The sequence below is a fragment of the Emydura macquarii genome, unplaced genomic scaffold (genome assembly GCF_026122565.2).
Source record: "Emydura macquarii macquarii isolate MOO-44397 ecotype Brisbane River unplaced genomic scaffold, CSIRO-AGI_Emac_v2 contig_554, whole genome shotgun sequence".
Taxonomy (NCBI): domain Eukaryota; kingdom Metazoa; phylum Chordata; order Testudines; family Chelidae; genus Emydura; species Emydura macquarii.
The window spans coordinates 3750090-3769843 of record NW_027130691.1 but is presented as its reverse complement, the minus strand read 5'-3'; the positions used below and the strand labels follow the sequence as shown (position 1 = coordinate 3769843).

General features: G+C 46.5%; 2 protein-coding genes across 3 annotated transcripts in view; one reads left to right on the top strand and one right to left on the bottom strand.

The window, feature by feature from the left end:
* Positions 1–470: 470 nt before the first annotated feature.
* CORO1C (coronin 1C) overlaps positions 471–19754 on the bottom strand; it is a 75064-nt gene continuing 55780 nt past the window's right edge. For both annotated transcript variants that reach the window (XM_067539484.1, XM_067539485.1), the window contains exons 4-11: positions 13258–13387; positions 7169–7350; positions 6427–6546; positions 5551–5655; positions 3492–3637; positions 2027–2084; positions 1693–1938; positions 471–780 (exon numbers count right to left, since the gene is read on the bottom strand). In XM_067539484.1, coding sequence (XP_067395585.1) covers positions 661–780; positions 1693–1938; positions 2027–2084; positions 3492–3637; positions 5551–5655; positions 6427–6546; positions 7169–7350; positions 13258–13387 — 1107 coding nt within the window. In that variant the 3' untranslated portion in view covers positions 471–660. The remainder of the gene's footprint in view (positions 781–1692; positions 1939–2026; positions 2085–3491; positions 3638–5550; positions 5656–6426; positions 6547–7168; positions 7351–13257; positions 13388–19754) is intronic.
* On the top strand, positions 9456–12914 carry ZBED2 (zinc finger BED-type containing 2). The gene has a single exon (XM_067539486.1). It carries the CDS (start codon positions 10788–10790, stop codon positions 11403–11405), a length of 618 nt encoding a protein of 205 aa, XP_067395587.1. The 5' UTR covers positions 9456–10787; the 3' UTR covers positions 11406–12914.

Sequence of the window (19754 nt, the reverse complement as noted above, 5' to 3'; positions counted from 1 at the left end):
GTGACTGGGACACTGTTAAAAAGGCAGTCAAGTCAACTCACGTGGGTTTATGGGAGGGTCTCTACAACTGTCTTGTCCACACGGCAAATGGAAGATGAAGATTTATACAAAACAGCTTCATTTTGTTCTCAACACAGTATAAACACACACACACGCCCACACCCCAATCTCTACACACGCACACACAGTGCTGTCCCTTTAGATTTAAAAAACAAATACTGCAAAGTGCCAAACAGGAAAAATAAAAAGCTTTTTTTTTTTTTTTTTGGCAACTTTAAAAAAAAAAATGGTTCAGAACAATGTGGCATTGGTCCCTAATTCTATAAAAAAATATTTGGGCACAACACTGAAAGTCAGAACAGTTTGTTTTTCAAAAATTCATAAGATCTGGAAACAGAGTGTGTAAAAGTAGCACTTATTCTTTCGACTCAATTTTGACAAAGTCACGTAACACATTAAAACATCAAAAATCTTTCACTAAAAAGCTTGGCTTTTAATCATCGGCTTTCACCGAAGTTAATTTAGGAGCATAATAAAATTCTGGTTGGAATGCTGCACACGCTGCTTGCTTGACGTACTTCTGAAATGGAAGGTCTTCTCCAATGGCAATGCCTCCCCAGCCCCTCTCGCTTCATTGCTCAAGTTCTGTTCTCTTTGCTCTCAAACGCCGATCTTCGCCATCTGCTGTTCTAACTTGGAAATGCGCTCATCTTGATTGGAGATTGTGTCTTTTATAGATTTAAGCTCTTTCAAAATCTCATCCAATTTGGCTTCGTTTTGCTGGAATAAAAAACAAACCCCCAATTCATTAAAAATTGGCCTGGAAGGAACAATTCTGTATATTGAAGTTTGAGGTTTCCAAAGCAAACCTTGTTCCAGTTTAAAGGAATTTTAAAAGAGGAATCCTACAGATAAGCCAGCTGGGAATCATGTGCTCTTGAGTGCTGAGATGAAGCTTCTGATACAGGGCAAATGCTAATGGCCTGGCTTTCTGCACAGCTAGCAGCAGCGTTCCTAATGGAGTTAGTGGAAATGTAAAGGGTACGCTGGACCAGGGTTTGCTTTTTAATGGAGTTTATATTCCCCTTTATTAATAGCCTTCAGTTCAATGGCCCAATACATTGGTATAAAAGCAGATTCAAACATCATTAGGGCACCGGTCAGCCAGCATAACTAGACCACAGTGCATTTCATACACTCTTCTTCTCAGCGTAGAATGTCAGGGGTTATTCGATCGGATTTCAGACAAATGATGGACTTGTGAATTAGGATCCAAGCTCCTCTGTTAACCAGCTGCTCTCTCTGAATTCTGTACAAAAGTCAGGTTCCTGTGGCCGCCACCCGAGGACAAGCTCCTATCACAAGCCATTTCAAACCCTGCCACTGTCTGACAGCACAAAACCATCTCTCAGTGGGAACGTAACTACCCCACATCCATGTGTGGCCAAAACAAGGCCTCACACACATTGTTCAAAGGTTCATAGGACACGCCATTAGCTACAAGTGACCTGTTGTCCAGAAAACCACATAGGGGCCAAGTGCTACTAGGCTAACTCCCTGCTAGCTAGCTTGGCTGTTACTACAATGATGAGCCCCGTGTACCTTTTTTTTTTTTAAACTGATTCAGAGGGTACAGCTCCTCTGCCTGAGACTCCAGTGCCACTCCCTGATGGCCTGTGAGAAGTTACTCACAATATTTGAGGTGTCTGCTGCTTTCTTTGGGGTGTTAATGAGATCACTTTTCTTGTTTGCTGCAGGCTTGTTGTCCAAGATGTTCTTCTTGACCACTTTGAGATCCCTGTTTTTGCCTGGAATGTACCCATGTTTCAAAGAAATGAGAATCGGATCAGCGTTCTTCCCTTCAAACCACTCTTCAGCTTCCAGAGCTGCTTCAGGACCAGCCGTATCGGGATACAGGTCATCTTGGAAAAGGTCAGACTAGAAGGCAGAAGGAATGAATTGGTAATGTGCTTTGGGCTGGACAGCAGGACAGAGCTTCCAACGTGTAAATGTGAGCAGCACTCACCTTTCGGGGGACAGTCATGATTATGGGCTCGCACTTCCGCTCGTGAAGTTTGAAGAATCTTTCAAAAAGAAAAAGCATAACTTAGTGGGAGCATATCCAAGTCAGCACACGAAAGCTGGGTTTGATTCCTCTGTTCACACAAATGATCCTAGTAGTCAAGAGGTGTGGAAGAGGCTGTAAAGTGAGAATGATTAAAAGCTGGGTAATTCCACCCCCTGGCCCCAGCTGAAGGGGCTTTTATAAGGGCTGGTGAAAACTACCCAGCTTTGTGCTCCAATGCTTCTATCCCTTTAATTACCGGGTGGTCTGAAGTGCAGCCTGTGTGCAGAGAACAGTACATGGAAACCAGATCTTTAGACAGAGGCCTGGTCTATATTTATCTTGAAATTCGGTGGCAGGCGACAGGAGTTACGCAGGCTACGCAGAGCAACTTGCGTAACTCCCATCGACTTCGTAACTCCTATTCTACACAGCGTCTTCACTGTGCTGCGCCGACGGGCAATGTGCTCCCGTCGACGCAGCGCTACGCTGCTTGAGGGGGTGCTTTTAATGCTGTGTCTTCACTGACCGCTCAATCGAGCCAGATGGATCCATCTGACAGCAGCAAATTCACCGCCAGTGAAGACGTATCCAGACTCTTCACTTTGGTCTGACGATGCTCTCAGCAGGACACAGATGGCTGCCAAGACCATGGCGACAAGCACTGTACAAATACAGGTTACACGCACTGTATCCTTGGCTGCCATGCTGCTGCGTTACACACAGCCCATCTCCACCCCCCCTCTGCCACCTCTGCTCATAGTTTAAGCTAGAAGACAATCACCAATCAAACCATTAAGGTAGGTGCCTCTTCTTTGTCATGGGATGTTGACCTGGCATGGCTGTCACTGACAGTTTTAAGCCATGTCAGCAATCTTTGGTTAAGCCAGTGCTGCTGTTCTCCAAGAGCCTGAAAGTGTTTCTAACGTAAGTTTATAAAACAGCATGGTACAACCCAAGGAGATTGATACCAGACCATTAAAGAGTTCTCTCTTTAACATGAAATCCTGTAGGAAACTAGGCTGATCTTGGACCTAATACAGACAGAATCGCCTAGACTGAACACACTTCGTTTTCGCAAGGCTGATTCCAGCAGCTTCCTGCTCATCAGCCTGTTATCTCAATCGAAACTCTGCCCCACTTTCTGATATTACCCCTAGCAGATGCACCTTCACTTCTCACAGGGAAATCCTGACGGGACATGAAACGCGCCCCCTCCTCGCTTCTCTCCAGTTCTCTAAATCAGTCGTTATTTGTGTGTTGTGCCATATGCATCTCCTGCTTGTGTCGGACCATTCTGCTCTGCACTGTATGAACCTGGCCGGTTCTGCCCAGGACGTGTACCAAAAGCAGGAATTTAAATGGGCTCACCCAATGAGCCGTGTTGCCCAAATCCCCGTGCCAGCCGCTCAGCGTTTCTAGTTACCTGGCTATCTCACACTTGTTGACATCCAGGCCTCTTTTCGGCATGAAGCCCATCCCTCTCTGCGGTTCTTTGCTGCTGAAGGTGTTGAGGTAATGTACGTATGGGGACTCATCTGTGATCTCAAAGTAGCGAATGCTGCTGTCACCCTGCGGGGAACAAAAAAGGATAATAAAAGGCACAGGGACTACTCCGGGGCCCAGGGATCCCCTCTCCTTGCTATGGGGTACTGTGCTTAGAATGTGAGGGGCTCCCTTCCCGACCAGGCACCATGACCTCCACGTGAAAAGCGGGCTGGGGTCTCCTGCTGTGGATCCTCCTCCCTGAAGAGAGAAGGAACGAATCAAGCCAATACACAAGCAGCCCCAGCCCACTGGCCGCCTCTACGTGGCTGTCAAACAAAACGGCCATGCAAAGAACATGCGCTGCACTGGCACGTCAGCAGTCCAAAGCGGACATGGATGAGGCGGTGCTGAAGACGCATGCAGTCCCAGGGTACCACGTATGTGAGGCAACAATGCAGGGGCTAAATGCAGGGACTCTTGGAGTTTCCATTACATGGGAGGCGAAGGTAACATCTCATAACAATCTGACCTTCAAAACGCATCACATAAAAGGAGAGAAGCATCAGAAACAACTGCCCCATGAGTAATGTACATTTTATAGTTGATTTCCTCCAGCTGAAACGTCCACTGATCATCAGGCTAATGGCCTCATCTCAGCTGGCTCAGAACAGTTTACTGCTGCATTCAAATATACCATTTGCATGGCTATCATAAAACAGATGTCCTGTGTAATCAAGGCTCGTTATCTCAACAGGCTCTCAAAATTGAGGGATATGGTCTGGATTTAGAAATCTAAGTGGTGTAGTATTCTCAGCATAGGACTGGAGACCAGGAATTTCCATGGTCTAGTTCCACCTCCAACACCCTCTGTGCTATGGACAAATAAAATTAACCTCCCTGCTTCAGTTGCCTCATCAGCAGAATGCAGATAACTCTTGCCTTCCCTGCAAGCCTGTAGAAAGGGTTGGTTATTTGCACAGCACTTTGAAATGGAAAAACTATCTTGAAGCATTATGTATTTAACTATATAATATTGAGTCTTCTTTCTGTAACAAGGATTTCATTGAAAATAAACATGCAAAGCAGGCCATTTAAAATGCAGCATTGACAAGGAAGCATCTGCACATGTCTGAGTCTGCCTGGGGGTAGAGATTAATAAAAATGGGGGGTCTGGAGATATCGGACGGAAGGGCTAGAAATCAATTACTCCTCATGAATTCCAGGGGATTCTAGCTGTCTCTCTAAAGCAGCAGGAGAAGTAGCAAGAATGGAGAATGAATCTCTCTTGTTAGCTGCTTGTTCTGAAAACGTTCTTCCATTTGCTTGCACAGACACTTCTCCGTAATTGCTCATTTATCTTGCTCATCTTTAGCTGCTTGTTTGCAGGAAGTCTGGAGCAGCCGTGCTCAGGAGTGGGCACTTTACGGCACGTTAACACTGACAGTACCTCACTTTCAGAAGCAACGCACACAATTACAGCAATCGACTCATAACACAAAGTTGGCTGAGCAACACATTCCACAGTCTGTAAGGGCAGCCAAGGTACCATCAGTGTGCGCCGTCCTCCTGCATTAATGCAGGTGGCCCCGGGTCAACATCAAGCAGTGAGTCTGGCTGCAAGGCAAGTCTGCCTTGTATTCTTTATGTACAGCTTTGTTTTGCCTAAGTAAACTCTCCCAAAATAAAACCCAGGGTCGAGCAGCATCCCTCATATTTTAGGCTCCATGGACCCTTGGAAAATCTTATGGAGTCGGGATAATTACTTTGAAAGTTGCAGATCTTTGTAGATTCATCTGCAGCCTTGACAAATGCTGAAGTACAACTTTATGTTTCTTAACTTTCCAACCTTCTGGCTTTTCAGAAACACTTTTGCACACAACGAATGATGCTGCATGAAGCAACTGAACGCAACGCCCTTCCCCAGCACCGTCCAATCACCAGTATCACAAGAAAACGGCTGCACAGCCACTTCACTCCTCTTGGAAGTTGCTCTTTACCTTGCCACACAAGTAAATGATATTGGTGTCCGGGTCATAGAAGGGAAGCAGCACCCCATTGCTGGTGTCCATTTCGTGCAGGGCTATTGGCTCTTCCATATTTTTCTGCAAATGAGAATTTGTATCATATCATTAGAGAATAGAAATACCCCAGTACATTCAGTATCTAAATTCTTTGTGATTCCTATTGTTTAGTGGAACGACCACCAGCGATTTCACTTCTCTGAAGGGCCTCACGTGGCAGCACACAGGACAGGACACAGCACATGCTGTCATGGTTTGTGAGGCCACTGGTTTCCCAAGGACTTGCTATCAACAGTGGTTTTTAACAGGTCCCCAAAAACACTTGCAAAGTTAAGGAAAAGTTCAGAGACACAACCATGGTCCTAAATCTATTGCAGAGTCTAAGAAATAGACCACGGCACAGTTACGTACAACACTGTGCTGGCACATGAAAGGTTTAGGATGGAAATGGCCCACTCCGGGGGCTTGCAGGGTCTGCTTTTTGCTGTGGTCAGATTTACGCTGGCCTCGGCTGGTTTGTTTGATGACATCACTCCTTTGCCTTTATTTTCTGATCTGTGCAGCTTTAACTATTTAGCTAAAATGACACCTCCACCGTTCTTGGGAAGATACAGAAGGACTTCCTCAAAGGAGGTGATACGAGAGTCGATGTACTTTACAGATACAATTTTGGGTGAAATAGGCTGGCTCTGTCCTCTGCTGTGACATGTTCGGGCAAGATTAGAGAGCTGCAGAGAAGGGGAATATAATCCCGCTAATAAAACGTAAAGGTTGTGGGAGCTAGCGGGCTGTCGCGGCCGGTAACTGATGACAGCACCGGAACAAAGGACAAGCAGCTGGATGGGCACGTACTGGATTCCAGAGGGCGAGCTGCCGTTCACTCATGCGGCTGAAACCGGTGGTGAAGACGTTGCCGTCAGAGAGGAAGATGGCTCTTATGGGCCGTGCTCCCTCATGGGCCTTCTCCTTCTCCTGAAATGGATTTACAGAGAAAAACATTCAGCATTAAACACAAATCCCGACTCATGATGAATTAACCCAAATACTATTCGAGTTGCATGGAACCACTGCCCCATGCAGCCTACGGAAGCTGACCAGGTGGGATACAGCCACCAGATCCTTGCCCAGTGCTTCAGGGGAAAAAATAATTACTAATGTACTAGAGAAACAGCATCCAGTCAGTTGGTTTCTGTCAGCTTTGCCTACCAGGAAGAATCAGACATTCTAAAAGCAAGATTAAAACCAACGGACATTTCAGCAGGCTGTAGCAGATACAAAGGGACAGCTATGCCGCTAGCCCTCCCGCTGTATCCCATTTTGCATGCACTGATGTGGTACTGTAATTGTGCATGGAAATTAGGTGTGAAATTACATTTGTGCAGTTTTAAAAACCGGGCCCAAAACGTTGCTAATTCAAGCACAAATTCCAATCAAGTTAGGCGAAGTCCCTCAGCACTGCTACCCTCCCTGTTACATTTCCCCTGCTTTGCAAGTGGCTCACCACGTTAAACAAAAACACAAAAATTGAGGTTTTTCCACATGCTTTTACTAAGCGTCTGCGGCACTGCTACTCCATTGATTTTAGCATACTCACAGCAATGATTTCTTGTTTCCTAGGGTCAATTACTCGGACTTTTTTGTCTTTAGAAGCCGTACAGATCAGGCTGCCATTGCGATTCCAGCTCACATTGTAAATCATATCCAGATGCATGTCATCCAGGTTTATAAGGGCTTCACCTGTTCCCACATTCCAGATGATGACCGTATTATCACAACCTAAAGAAGAACAGTAACCAAGCATTAGCACCACCCCACATCCAGAGCACACAGAGCATTTTAGAGTGTTTTAAAACAAGGATAATTCTAAGAGCAGCCACTTCTAGTCTCAGGAAGAGGAAAAAACTATATGTTCTGCTTCCATTATTAATTGTGTTACTGCAGGTCTAGACGCCTAGTAACAGACCAAGATCCATGCTAGGAATAGAAACAGATTCTCTAGAACAAAGACCCCACCCCCCCCACTTCACACGGTTTGCAACTGCAGAGTCAGTATCAATCTAGCATAGCTGCGTCATGTGCAGGTCATATGGAAGGTCTGCTCCCATTTAAGGGGGTGTCTAAGTCAGAAAGCTGTAAAGCAGGCCAGAGCCACCTTCACCCTCCAGGATTCACCACCTGTGCATGTTTAAAGATGCCTGTAAGCTTTGTGTTGGGATGAAGAACATTTGTCAAGGTCAGTGACATGAAAGGAGGCTAGGAACAGAAGGTAAAATGTCTTCGTGCCTTCGGGCAGGTGCTTGCTAAGGAGCACTGTACAATCTGTTCCCAGCTCTTGCAATGCAAGAATAAAAGAGGAAAAACTCAAAGGTGTAGGCAACTCCAGAATTCACACACAACCCTTCCTGTGGCTTCTTAGTGGACTGGGGATCAACATTAGCTACAAGTTAATGAACAGAATCTGAGTGACCTTGTAGCAGAGGGCAGCTACTGAGAAGTCGGTGTCAGGCTGGAGGACATTTGTGTTTGCTGGAGTGACAGCCATCCAGGCCAATGGGGCAAGAGGCCAGCAGGGTCTGCTTTCTGCGGTGGTCCGATCTACGCTTAGCTCAGTGGGCTTGTTTCCTGGCTCAACAGGCTCAAGACTGCCTCTAACAACCAGGAATGGAAACTCTCCCCTTCTTAAACACAAAGTAAGAAGCTACTTCTTAGTATTTTAGTTGCCTCTTAGATGGTGTGTTCTGTTCCCCCCGTGTCAGGCTTTCAGCCAGGACACTCGACAAAGAACTGCCCACGGCTCTCCAAGATCACTCCTCAGCTGACAGCTTTTTATCTGGACTCCACCCCACTCCCGGTTTCCATGATAAATATGGACCACATCGGTAGTAAGGGGCTAGCAAGAATGGAGACTTTTCACACAGCGGAGGCGCTCTGCACAGGCAATAATACTCAGCACAAATGCAGCGCTTATCTTCAAAGCACTGCAAAAGCCTCACACCAGGGTACAAATGTGTCTGCCCCCCCAGTGGCTGGATCTCCTCACTGGTGGCGTGGATGAAGTGTTCTGAAACCTAGATTCCCTCCTGGTTCTAAATAACCTGTGCACCCCCAAACCCATCTGCCCCGTGTTCATCCAGCTCTCCCCACCTCCTTCTGGCCTGCTGTTCTGCCTCTTCCCCCAGCACCCCTCTTCTACCATGCACTGCACTGCTAGAACAGCTGAGCCCTTTCCGGCCCCTTTCCACACACTACGGACTATCCGATGTCCCAGCTGTGCTCCCTAACGCACTAAGAATCAGTACAGGGGCAGCAAATCAAGCCCAGAATGTCCTGAACATCCCCAGCCTGGCACACAGGGGCAAAGCTCAGCAAGGGGAGAAGTAAAGTTGGGCATCTTCAGAAACCATCCTCCCCCTCACTGACGTGCACCCCCACCCCCTGAACCCAAGCAAGACATACAACCCTGGACCAATCAGCCACTCACTCCCTGTCCTCGCCTTCGAGATATACGCGCCCGCTGGCCAGCACTTCCAGCTCTCAGCCTCTTATTCTAGAGCCACCCAAAAGACGTCCCAGATTCGTTTCATTGCCAAATACACGGTCACGCTAATATCCTCCCTGCTCGCTGGTCTCCGGGGCAGTCTGCACAGCTGGAAGTGCTGGTTACACTGCTCTGCATGTGACGTTGAAGCTGTAACACCTGGCCTAGAACAGCCATCCAGTGAATTAAGAATCCGGTTCCTGGGACTCGAAGCTGCTTCTGGCAATGCCCCAGACCTCCTGGGATCCTGTCTCTTTAAAATTTCTCTAGTGCAGAGAACGATCGACACAGGAGTGGGCTAGCACTTCCTGGTCTGATCACACACTGAGCAGTAACTGGGGGAGGAAACGGCTGGGGAGAGAGACTTCCCGTCTCCCTGCTCAAAAAGTGGCTGAAGCCAGCCTGGGGGCCAGCGATTTCCCAGGGATCTTGGCACCAAGTGCGTGCCAGGAGAGGAACCTCCGGCTCCTCCTCTCCCCCCAGCCTGCAGAGAGGGCGGCTCCGGCAGCTGTGCAGAGGGGAGTCTGTGCTTCCAGGATTGCACATCCTGCCTCCAGTTTTGGGCTCAGCTGATGAGAAGTTGAGGCAGCAGGAAGGGAAGCGAAGCGGAATATGGTGTGGCCTGGCCTGGCCCAGGCCAGGTTTGGTAGGGCCGAGGAAGGCCCTGGGAAGTGAGCACCGTGGGAAGATAATGGGAGAGACCCACTGCAGGTACTGGCTTCCAGGGAAAGTTACAGACTGACTCCATGCACCGGATGCTGAGAACTCCAGCGGCACTGGATTACAGCAAGGGGCTAGTGAGCGGGCCCCAGCTGGGCAGAAAAGGACATGCAGCCATGGCGAAATCGTGAATGTTGCACGTGGGTTTCAGCTGCCTTATGGCTGCTGTGATTCTTAAAAGCAAAGAGGAGTCACTCTGCCCACTTTACTGACTGCACTGCTGCAGGCTGCCCCATGCCAGCAGCCACTGCACCCCATGCACAGAGAGCATGACTGAGGCAAGTAACCAATGTACAGCGGATTTTGCAAACTGGTTTGGAATACGCTTTGTGAGAGGTGTGTAGTCTAGGGAGCAAAGGACTGGGAGCCAGCACCTTCTAAGCCGTAACCCCAGCTGTGCCATCAAAAGCACTCAGAGCCTTACACCCTGGCTGCGTATTGACCTACCACACAGGGTGCCGTGAGCACTAGCTAACGTTTGTGCAGAGCGTTGATGAAAAGCACTAGGTAAGTGCTAAGAATTTCTAGAGGAGAGAAAGCTGTAACCGCAGGTCTGGTTACTGCGGCGTCTTCAGTTCACACCGTTTTGGACCCTCCGAGTTTTGGTTTCATTCAAATCCAAAACTCAAGACCCAACTAAGTGACTTTTGCTCAGCTTTGCTGCATCAGCTACGGGCAAGAGAAGTTTCACGCAACAGTGGGAGAGGCTGGGGACTGAACAGGGACTCTGCTACTAAGGAGACGACGGTCACATAAGAGAAAGACCGACTCCCTCCCTCTCTCCGGTGGAGGGTAAAGAGGAGAAGTGAATGTTCTGGAGTGAGCTGGACCCACTGGATGCATGTGTCTCTTGCACACATTCTGAGGTTTAGGCGGCTGCACACTTGGGATGCCGGGGGTTTAGAGCATTGGTAGCATTTTGGACTTCTTTGTGCACTGAACTTCTCAAGAGGGGATGAAGCAGGAAGAGGAGGAGGTGGCTGTGAGGACAGAGGAGGAGGAGGGTGGTAACGCAAGAGCGCAAAGAGGTGCAGTGCCCGCCCCTGCACACCATGGCAGGGGAGGGAGATTTTCTGAGGTGTGGGAGTATTTCCACATTGCCCCAGCCCGGACTGGTCACCGGGCCAGCCAGTACGCTGCCTGCAGGCTGTGCGGCCGACAGGTCAGCCGCGGTCCAGGGCTTAATGTTGGGACCACAGCTCTATGGAAACATCTGAGAAGCATGCACAGGGATGAGCTGGAGAAGAGGGGACACAGGCAGGCCAACCAACACCCAGTGGTACAGCACCGGCCAGTCGCAGAGGGGGAATGGGCTCGGCTCCTGGAGCAGATGAGGGCGCTGGCTCTATGTGCCAGCCAGCGGGAGAGGGAAGTGGAGAGGAGGGAGAAAGCCCTGGAACGCAGGGTGCGGGCTGTGGAGCGGCGCGAGAGGGCTGTGAAAGAGAAGGAGAGATCTCTGGCAGAGAGGATCCTGAAGATGAAGGCTGAGGAGGTTCAGGGGCAGCTGGAAGGCGCATGCGAGAGGGAAAGGACCCGGCCCTCAGCAGCTGCTCTCCCCGTACATTTTGTGTAGGCATACTTGGGCTTTAGCCCTTGTTGTGAGACTAAGATCAACACCCAGGCAGGTGACTGAAGTAATATTTTAAGACGTGTGTACTGTCTGGACAGTGTTCTAGGCCTCTGACCTGCAAACAGAACCACCAATCTCTCCGATCCCCTACAGCTTCCGACTGCCTCCTTCGGAAACAAAAGGCAAGGATCTCGCGTATTCAAAGCTAGGACAAATGATTGTACGGCTTCCTGTTTCTGACACTGGGAAATATGGAGCTCCACCAGGCACAAGCAGTCTCAGCAAGATCCCAGCACAAGCAATGCTGGGGTAGACGGAGCCAGTCATGACCCTAGCACGCCTATGACGTGGTCAGTCAAACCTTTGGTTAGGAGACCAGTTCAAAACCAAACCAAAGTCCCAGAAGACATTGGCCTATGCAGGGAGGGCAGAGGATCGGACGGCTCAGAAAAAAATTCTAGTGAAACTCTGCTAGATTCCATTATCAGGCTCAAACCTAAAAGTAGCCACGTTTCACACAGCTTCAGGTTATGCAATCAACTCCTCACGCTGCTTTATCTGATATTGACTGGGATCACAAAAATATTTCTTCATCTTGTTTTCCTAGGCATGCCTTTCAAAGAATGTAATTGTCACAGAGGTTAAGAAAATCCCATCGGACGGATTGTACAAATAAAAGGGACAGTAAGTAATGAAATGGAGTTTGTGAAAAGACACTCTCAGACACACACAGGTACCATTCAGATGTAAATGCAAGACTGCTTGGCTAATCTCAGACAGGGACTTTGGTTTTGTCTACATGGGAAAGTTATACCAATTCAGCTACATTGATAAGGCACCCTTAAACCAAAATAAGCATCTTCCGAAGGGGGCTGCCCAGATTTCACCAAATCAGGACAATTCTCATGCAGACAAGGCCTTAGGTGCCATCCACATGGGAGTAAAACCAAGAAAGCTACACATTTGAAGCAGGGTCCTGCCAGAACCTTATGTGATCACACTGTGGCTAGCTACAGCTGGTTTTCTATACTGTTCTCCCCAGCATGCAGAGATACTTGCTTTCCCAGATATCCCTGCTAGCAGAAACCTAGCTGCAAATCCATCCCCCTACCAGGTTTCCATCATCATTTATTCACATAGTTACACACTGCATTGAGTGTGGAAACAAACCAAATCAAGACTAACAGTGTTTGAAAATTGTTGCCAACACTTATGGACTTCTGCTAACGTGGACAGGGCCAAAGATTGAACTGGATGGAAGAAGGGGGCCTGCAACATGTATGTTTATAATCTTCAACACTTTTGTTTTGATAGCCAGAATATCAGAGAGAGAACACCACCCAGTTTGTTATTTTCTGTTACTGTGAAAATGTTTTTATATGAGAAACTGACCTGGAAAAAAGAAACCTTTACACTTTTGTTAAGGGAGGGGGAGGAAAGAAGGTGAATTGTTGAACAGCTGAACTCAAAGTGGTCATTATACTTGCTTATCAATAAAGTTTGGAATGGTTTAAATACAACTTTTTCCCCTCAGACAATTTCCTAGATCTCATATCTGCAGATTAGAGCTGGCAAGCGCTTAGTACAGAATGGGTTAAGATGGTAACCCTCTGCATTATCAGAAAAAGTCATATTGTTCTGTTTATACAGCACCTACCACAATGGGGTCCGTGGCTGGGCTCCCAGGCCCTACAGTAATACAAGAACAGTATTGAGAGTGACCCAGCCCTGCAGACCAAAGAAACTCAGGTAACTGGGAACAGGGAAGGGTCAGCAATTCCCCCCTGAATTACCCGGTGTACGAATGAAATGTAGGGGAGTCATTCATTCCGCCCGCAACGCTTACACATCATACCTGCACTGAGCAGCACATTGCGTGCCGTTGGATGCCAAGCAACGATGCCAACTCTTTTTGAATGGCCTTCTAAAACTACCACAGGCTCCGTCAAGGAGAGCGTGAGTCCGTTCTCCGGGATCTGCCACACCTGCAAAGGGGTAAGTAAAAACGATCACTGAAGGGCCATCACCTTTAAGGGTCATTCCAAGTATGCTGTACCATTTGCAGAAGTCCAAATTCACACATCTTGATCTGAGCTGGAAGACAAGAAAGCGAGGGACTCACTCAGTCCCAAATAAGTCTGTGCTATGACTGGGCTGCTTGGAATATACCTCTGTAGATCGCATGTTGAGGGCACACAATTTGACCAGCTATACTTTGCATGCACATCTCCCCCATTTCCATGTCCAAGGAAGACACCTCATTTAAGACAAACTCCTAAATAAGCGAATTCAAAGAAATTCTCTTGCATCTCAAACTGCATCTGAATAAGCGGGTCCATTTCTTAACTGCCTTGTTCTTGTTGGGAAGAATAGGCAGCCATTTTAGGGTGGGGATTCTCTAGTTTTGATAGGCGTGGCTGTACTTGGATTAGCAATGTTGACAACTGGTTTCTATGTGAAAATTCAAGGTCTGATTTCTGTTGCCGGTTGGATGGGGGTGCTGGTGGAGGTTAGAGGGGTGCAGGTCGGTACTGTGTAAGCTACTACCAAAGAGCTGCCAATTCACTTCACTTCCAATCTGCAGCATCACACGTGTGTGCTATTGGTGTGGTAAGAGGTCTCCAAGCAGCTGGGAAACTCAATCTGAAGGAAGAAACACCAGAGATCATGAAATCCCAAACACTAAAGATCACGTCTCTTTGGAATTTTAAGTGAGGAGGCAGGATGGGACACGTGGTGGCTTCTGTGATCTACCAGTGTTACTCATTTCTCAACCAAATTTGACTTACATGATGTAACAAACATCTGACGAAGTGGGTTGCAGCCCACGAAAGCTTATGCCTGCAGAAATTAAATGTGTTAGTCTTTAAAGTGCTACAGGACTCTGGTTGCTAAAACACACTATAATTGCCCACCAATAGATGGCAGCATAACAACAAATTGCTTCAACCTCCCATTGTTTGCTTTTTTGGAAGGATTGACGAAGGATTGTCAGATGCTGCCTGCAATACTCAAGCAAGCTGTCAAAGTCAAGCCCACAGTCAGCCAGAACAAGATGTGCTTAAAGAAGATTTTGAAAATAAAATAGGGTTGGCTAGATGCACACAGCGGGAGCAGCACAGATTTTAGCACTAATCCCAATTTCTTCACTCCAACAGAGCATGGTCATTCATTGTAACAAAACAGACACAAAAAACCAACACCCACAACTTTGAGACACAGAGATGCTCAAAGCAAATCAGGTCACCTCAAAATAACCCCAAACTGATTTTTCACTGTTCAATGATGCAGGTTCCTGAATGCCATCTCTGCCCTGTAAAGGTCACTGACCATCCGTGCTTTGCCATCAGGCATTGCTAGCAAGTGCTAATTGTTTGCCATGTTAAACATTCAAGCCTTGATGGTAACTTGAATTACTCATGGAGTGTTTAAAGCTTGTTTTCTCCTTTAGCTGGTTCATTCCACCATTTAAATTGTGGTAGCAGCAACAATGATATTTAAAAATGGCTTTTGTCAGTAACCACCGTGTTTAAGCAGGTTACAAAACCCTGCACACATGCTCACACACTCTGCAAAGACTGGCTCTCCCATCTTATTCACCTTGACGTCAACAGGAGTTTTGCCACTAATTTCAACAAGAGCAGCAGCTGGATCACTGCGTAGGAGGATCACGTTATCTATATAATAGGATTCCCGGAACATCACTGCATGTCACTCTGAAGCCTAAAACGTCTGTTGACTCAGTGTGACACACTGGAAACAGCGACAAGCATGGGTGAAAGCTCTTTTTGTTAAAAAACTCACCAGGTTCAGTCATCACAGGGTTTCACAGTCTGTTACCATCCAATTTTTACGTTCCTGGCCATTTTTACTTTACAAATTACACCTACGCATGTACTGCCACAGTCTGGCCAGTTTCTATGCCACGCCAAGAGTCCTAGTCCAGTGTGATATCAGAATTAAATCAACCAATCACTATTCTGTCTCTGTAGCTAATCTGCATGCAACAATTCCATTGGCTGTACGAAGGAGACTGCACAGATGGTGGATTACTTGGCCCAACTGCATCTGCACCAAAACGCTTCCAAGACAACCTCCTAGACACAAGTCAACACAACCACCAAACGCAGGAACCCATCACTGCAGCACACACCCCCCTTCGCCACCAGCACAAATCCACAAACACAACCAGCACACAAATCAACACCCCCCCCTTCCACCCATACCACCACCAGCACACACCATAACCCCAAATATCACTCTGAAGCCTAGAATGTCTGCTGAGTCTGTGTGATGTGATGGAAACCGCTACAAATATGGTTAAGAGCTCTTTTTTGTTTAGAATATCACAAGGCTGAATCATCACTGGGATTTGCGGTCTGCTTCTGTCTAATTTTTTTAAAGTTCTCTGCCGTTTTCAGGTTTTGTTTTTGTTTTTTTTACACTCGTGACTTTATAAATTACACCATGCAAAGACTTTCAGCTACTAGGAAACAATACACTGATTGCATTATAACCCTTTGCATATGGTTATATGTGGATGAGTCCCAGCCATGTTATAAACTACGTGACATCTCTGTAAAATGTCTAGTTTGGCCAGAACTTTTCTTGGGACAAGTCTTTGTGCCAGGCAGGGAACCACAATAAAACCCTGCTGCTAGTGCGGAATCTTAATTCTAGTCTCTTAAAAATGGACCATTTGCAAACATTACAATAATTGTACGTAGGCCCTTTCATACCAACTATCCCACAAAACTTTGTACCATTTTAAACACTAGGATAAGGTTATAGGAAACAAATTATCTAGTGTCTAAATTAAAGCAACCACATGGTCAATATCGAAGGGAGAGAAATTAAGAGGCATTGGCAAAGGAGGCTATTTAACTGGATTTAAAGAGACACAGGGCCTATGAAGAGGAGAGTTACATGAAAGCTGTACCAGGTAGAAGAAGTTGCAGAGAAGACCCCAATGGTAGGATGGGTGGGCATATGAAGGGACTGGAGACCATGCCAGAGGGAGCAGGGAAGGAGATAGAGAAGCTGTGTCTGTAAGGTAGAGGCTGAGGCAAGTCCAGAGAGGGAGTAAGAAACATGAAGTGCATTTTGAAAACTGGATTCTCTAGTGAGTGGAGAAGCTGGTTTGGATATGAGAGTTCAGTGATCTTGCTTTTTACATAGGCTTCGATAGAGGAACAGAATTCTGCTCATGCCAGAGGCAGGGGGTATGGAGTTGGAAGAGCCCTTAAAACCACTGCTCCTTACTGTAGTGGTTTAGGCTCCCTCAGACGGAGCCCGGCTTATCCACGTTTATTTCATAATAAGACACTTTCAACAACCTCAATCCCCAAATTGACTGTCAGGCTAGCTTTAAATGTTCACGTACGTGAAGCTGTATTGCTATTTGCAAGTACTGGACTGACAGCTCGAGAGAGATCAGGCCCAGCACGAGAAGCGGCAGCACAAACCTCTGCACGTGTACCACTCGCCAGTGTGCTTTACCTTGGCCTAGGTGGACCACACCAGAGGTTAGAGCGCAGCTCAAGCCTGTAGGTCCATTCCATCTTTGTTCTCTCTGCAGAGTGCCGAGAAGGGGGACAATCAGTACCAACTGTGCTGGTGTTCTGTTATGTGGACATCCGTCCCCCAGGACTGGATCCGAAATCAAACCTGTTCTACACAGGAGCCATGGAAGAGCTATCAACTGGTCAAGACTTTTGCTCACTACCAACCCAGGCCAGATTTGACCCAGAAAGGCGAGAGGCTCTATACTCATTACCAAATCCCTTGCCTGGAGTTCCAGCAGTAATAAGAGCGCTAGCAGCCACCCCACGCCTCTAGTTTGGTTTGCGTTTTTAATGGGAAAAAATTCCATTGTGAATTTTAGAAAATCATACTACTGGTCTGGAGAGCTCAAGTGTCAGATGTAAACAGAGGTGAAACACTGAAAATATCAGTGAAATGTATTTTAAAACTACAGAAAAATGCTGAAATAGAATTTTTTTGGGGGGGATGGGGGGAAGGGAGGGAGACGAAGCCACATGCCTTTCACAGCAGCTGCAGATCACTGTAATCCTTTGCAAATTACAGCAACTATTGGCCTAACAATCCTGCTTGGTATTGCAAAACACAGAGAAAGCAAAAGGTCAGACTATGTCGCAGAGTGAACTGGCCAACTCATTCCAGTGCAAGGCGGGGCGTTTCTTATGTGGGGCATGTAAGTAGCTTCCAGTTTGGTCACAGGACCCAGCCTGCTACACACCAGACATAAGACACATTGAGACATGGGACAATCGCCCAGAATGAGGCACACAAAGGAAAGCTTAAAAATGCTGCGAGAGCCATTGCTTTGACATCAGTTGTATTTTCTGTCATCTCCGTTTCCTAAATTGGCATTGCTCCATCAGCTTTCCATACAGGAAGCGAAGCAGCACCAGCCTGGTGTCAGCGTGGAAGTTTGCCTTTTAGAACAGCAGCAGCAGCGAGGAGGTTTCTTGCAGTAACACCACATGTGAGAGTAAGGACAGTTCCACCATTTCTCAGCACTGCTTTCCTTTATAGCCTTAAAGAGTAGCAGTAACACTGCTATTCTCCCATGGCCCTTAAATTAGTGAACAAACTCAATGAGTCAGTTTCTAGAAATAACAGTTTTATTACCACATACATTTTAGGGGTGATAGCGGGGGGGGGGGGGGTGTGAATCATTATATATTGTGGTTAAAGTAAAGCAGTGAATTAGGCATCCTGGGTTTTAAGTCCCAGCTCTGCCAATGTTTGAATCACCTTGGGAAGATCACTATGTCTTTATGTGCCTCAGTTTCCCCATCTGTGACATGAGAAGACTATTTCCCTACCTCATAGGGGGAGTTATTTCCTGTCCTATTTAGATTCTTGTACCAGTGCTCATCAGCACAGGATCTGAGCGATTAATTCACTGTTTGAGGTGCTAAGATAGTATTTTTGTGGCCTTTAATTGCCATGGTAACAGAACTACGTGTTTGGGTCGTTGGTGTTATTTCTAGCTGGTGCTCCCAGATAAGCTATCTGGGCCTCTAATTCGTGCAAGAGCTCTGGTTTCATTTTTAAAGCATTCAGTGGTCAATAGTTTAATAAAACTATTTACCAAACCAACTTCTATAGGCCAGTACATGAAAAGAAACTACCAGCTCACCTCATTTAAAAGGCTGCTTGCTTATGCCAGAATTAATTCCTCCTGTCTGAGAAGAGCCATTTGATACCTTCTATAAGTCCTTCTATAATAAACATTTTCCAGCTGAATACAAAACCTGCAGTACATTATAATCATTCAGAAGGTTCTTATGCATGAATATTTAAGTAGTTCCTCATTTGCTGGCACAAGAGAATCATTCTTCAAAGGAAACATCCAACATATCTGCATAGCACAGCACTTTAAAGGAAGTCTCTCTGAAAGCAATTCAGAGAGGAGGAAATGGTAGGAACTGCTCATCTCATTCTTCTGAGAGAGAGCAGGAAAGTTAAGGTAACTTACTATAAAAAAAAAGGCAGATCTGCATTACAGAAAGCATTTCCTCAGACCTCAGTCAGATTGAGGTTCACTGTAACAAGGTCCCTCACCAAAGGCTCTTAAGGAAATTAAGCAGCCATGGAATCAGAAAATGTATTCTCATGGATCAGTAACTGGTTAAAAGATAGGAAACAAAGGTTAGGAATAAAGAGTCATTTTTCATAATGGAGAGAGGTGAGCAGTAGGGTCCCCCAAAGATGTGTACTGGGACCTCTGCTGTTCAACAAATCCATTGGTGATCTGGAAAAGAAGATGCGAGCAGGGAAACGGCCAAGTTTTTTCAAGATAGTTGAGTCCAAAGCAGACTGTGATGAGTTAGAGGAATCTCACAAAACTGAGTGTCTGGGGAACAAAATGGCAGATGAAATTCCACAGTGATAGATGCAAAGTAAAGCACATGGAAAAAATAATCCCAACTACACATATACAATGCTGGGTTCTAAATTGGCTATTACCATCTAAGAACAAGTTCTTGGAGTCATTGTAGTTAGTTCTCTAAAAGCTTCCACTCAATGTGCAGTAACAGTCAAAAGAGCTAACAGTATGTTAGGAACTGTTAGGAAAGGGATAGAAAATTTGACAAAAAATATCAATGCCACTAAATAAATCCTATGGAGCACCCACATATTGAATACTGTGTCCAGTTCTGGCTGCCCCATCTCAAAAAGGGATAGTGGAACTGGAAACGGTTCACAGAAGGGAACAAAGATGATCAAAAGGGTAAAGAATGATTTCCAGAAGAGCACAGACTATAAAGATTCGGGCTGTTGATCTTAGAAAAACAACATCTGGAGGGGGGAGGGAGGGGA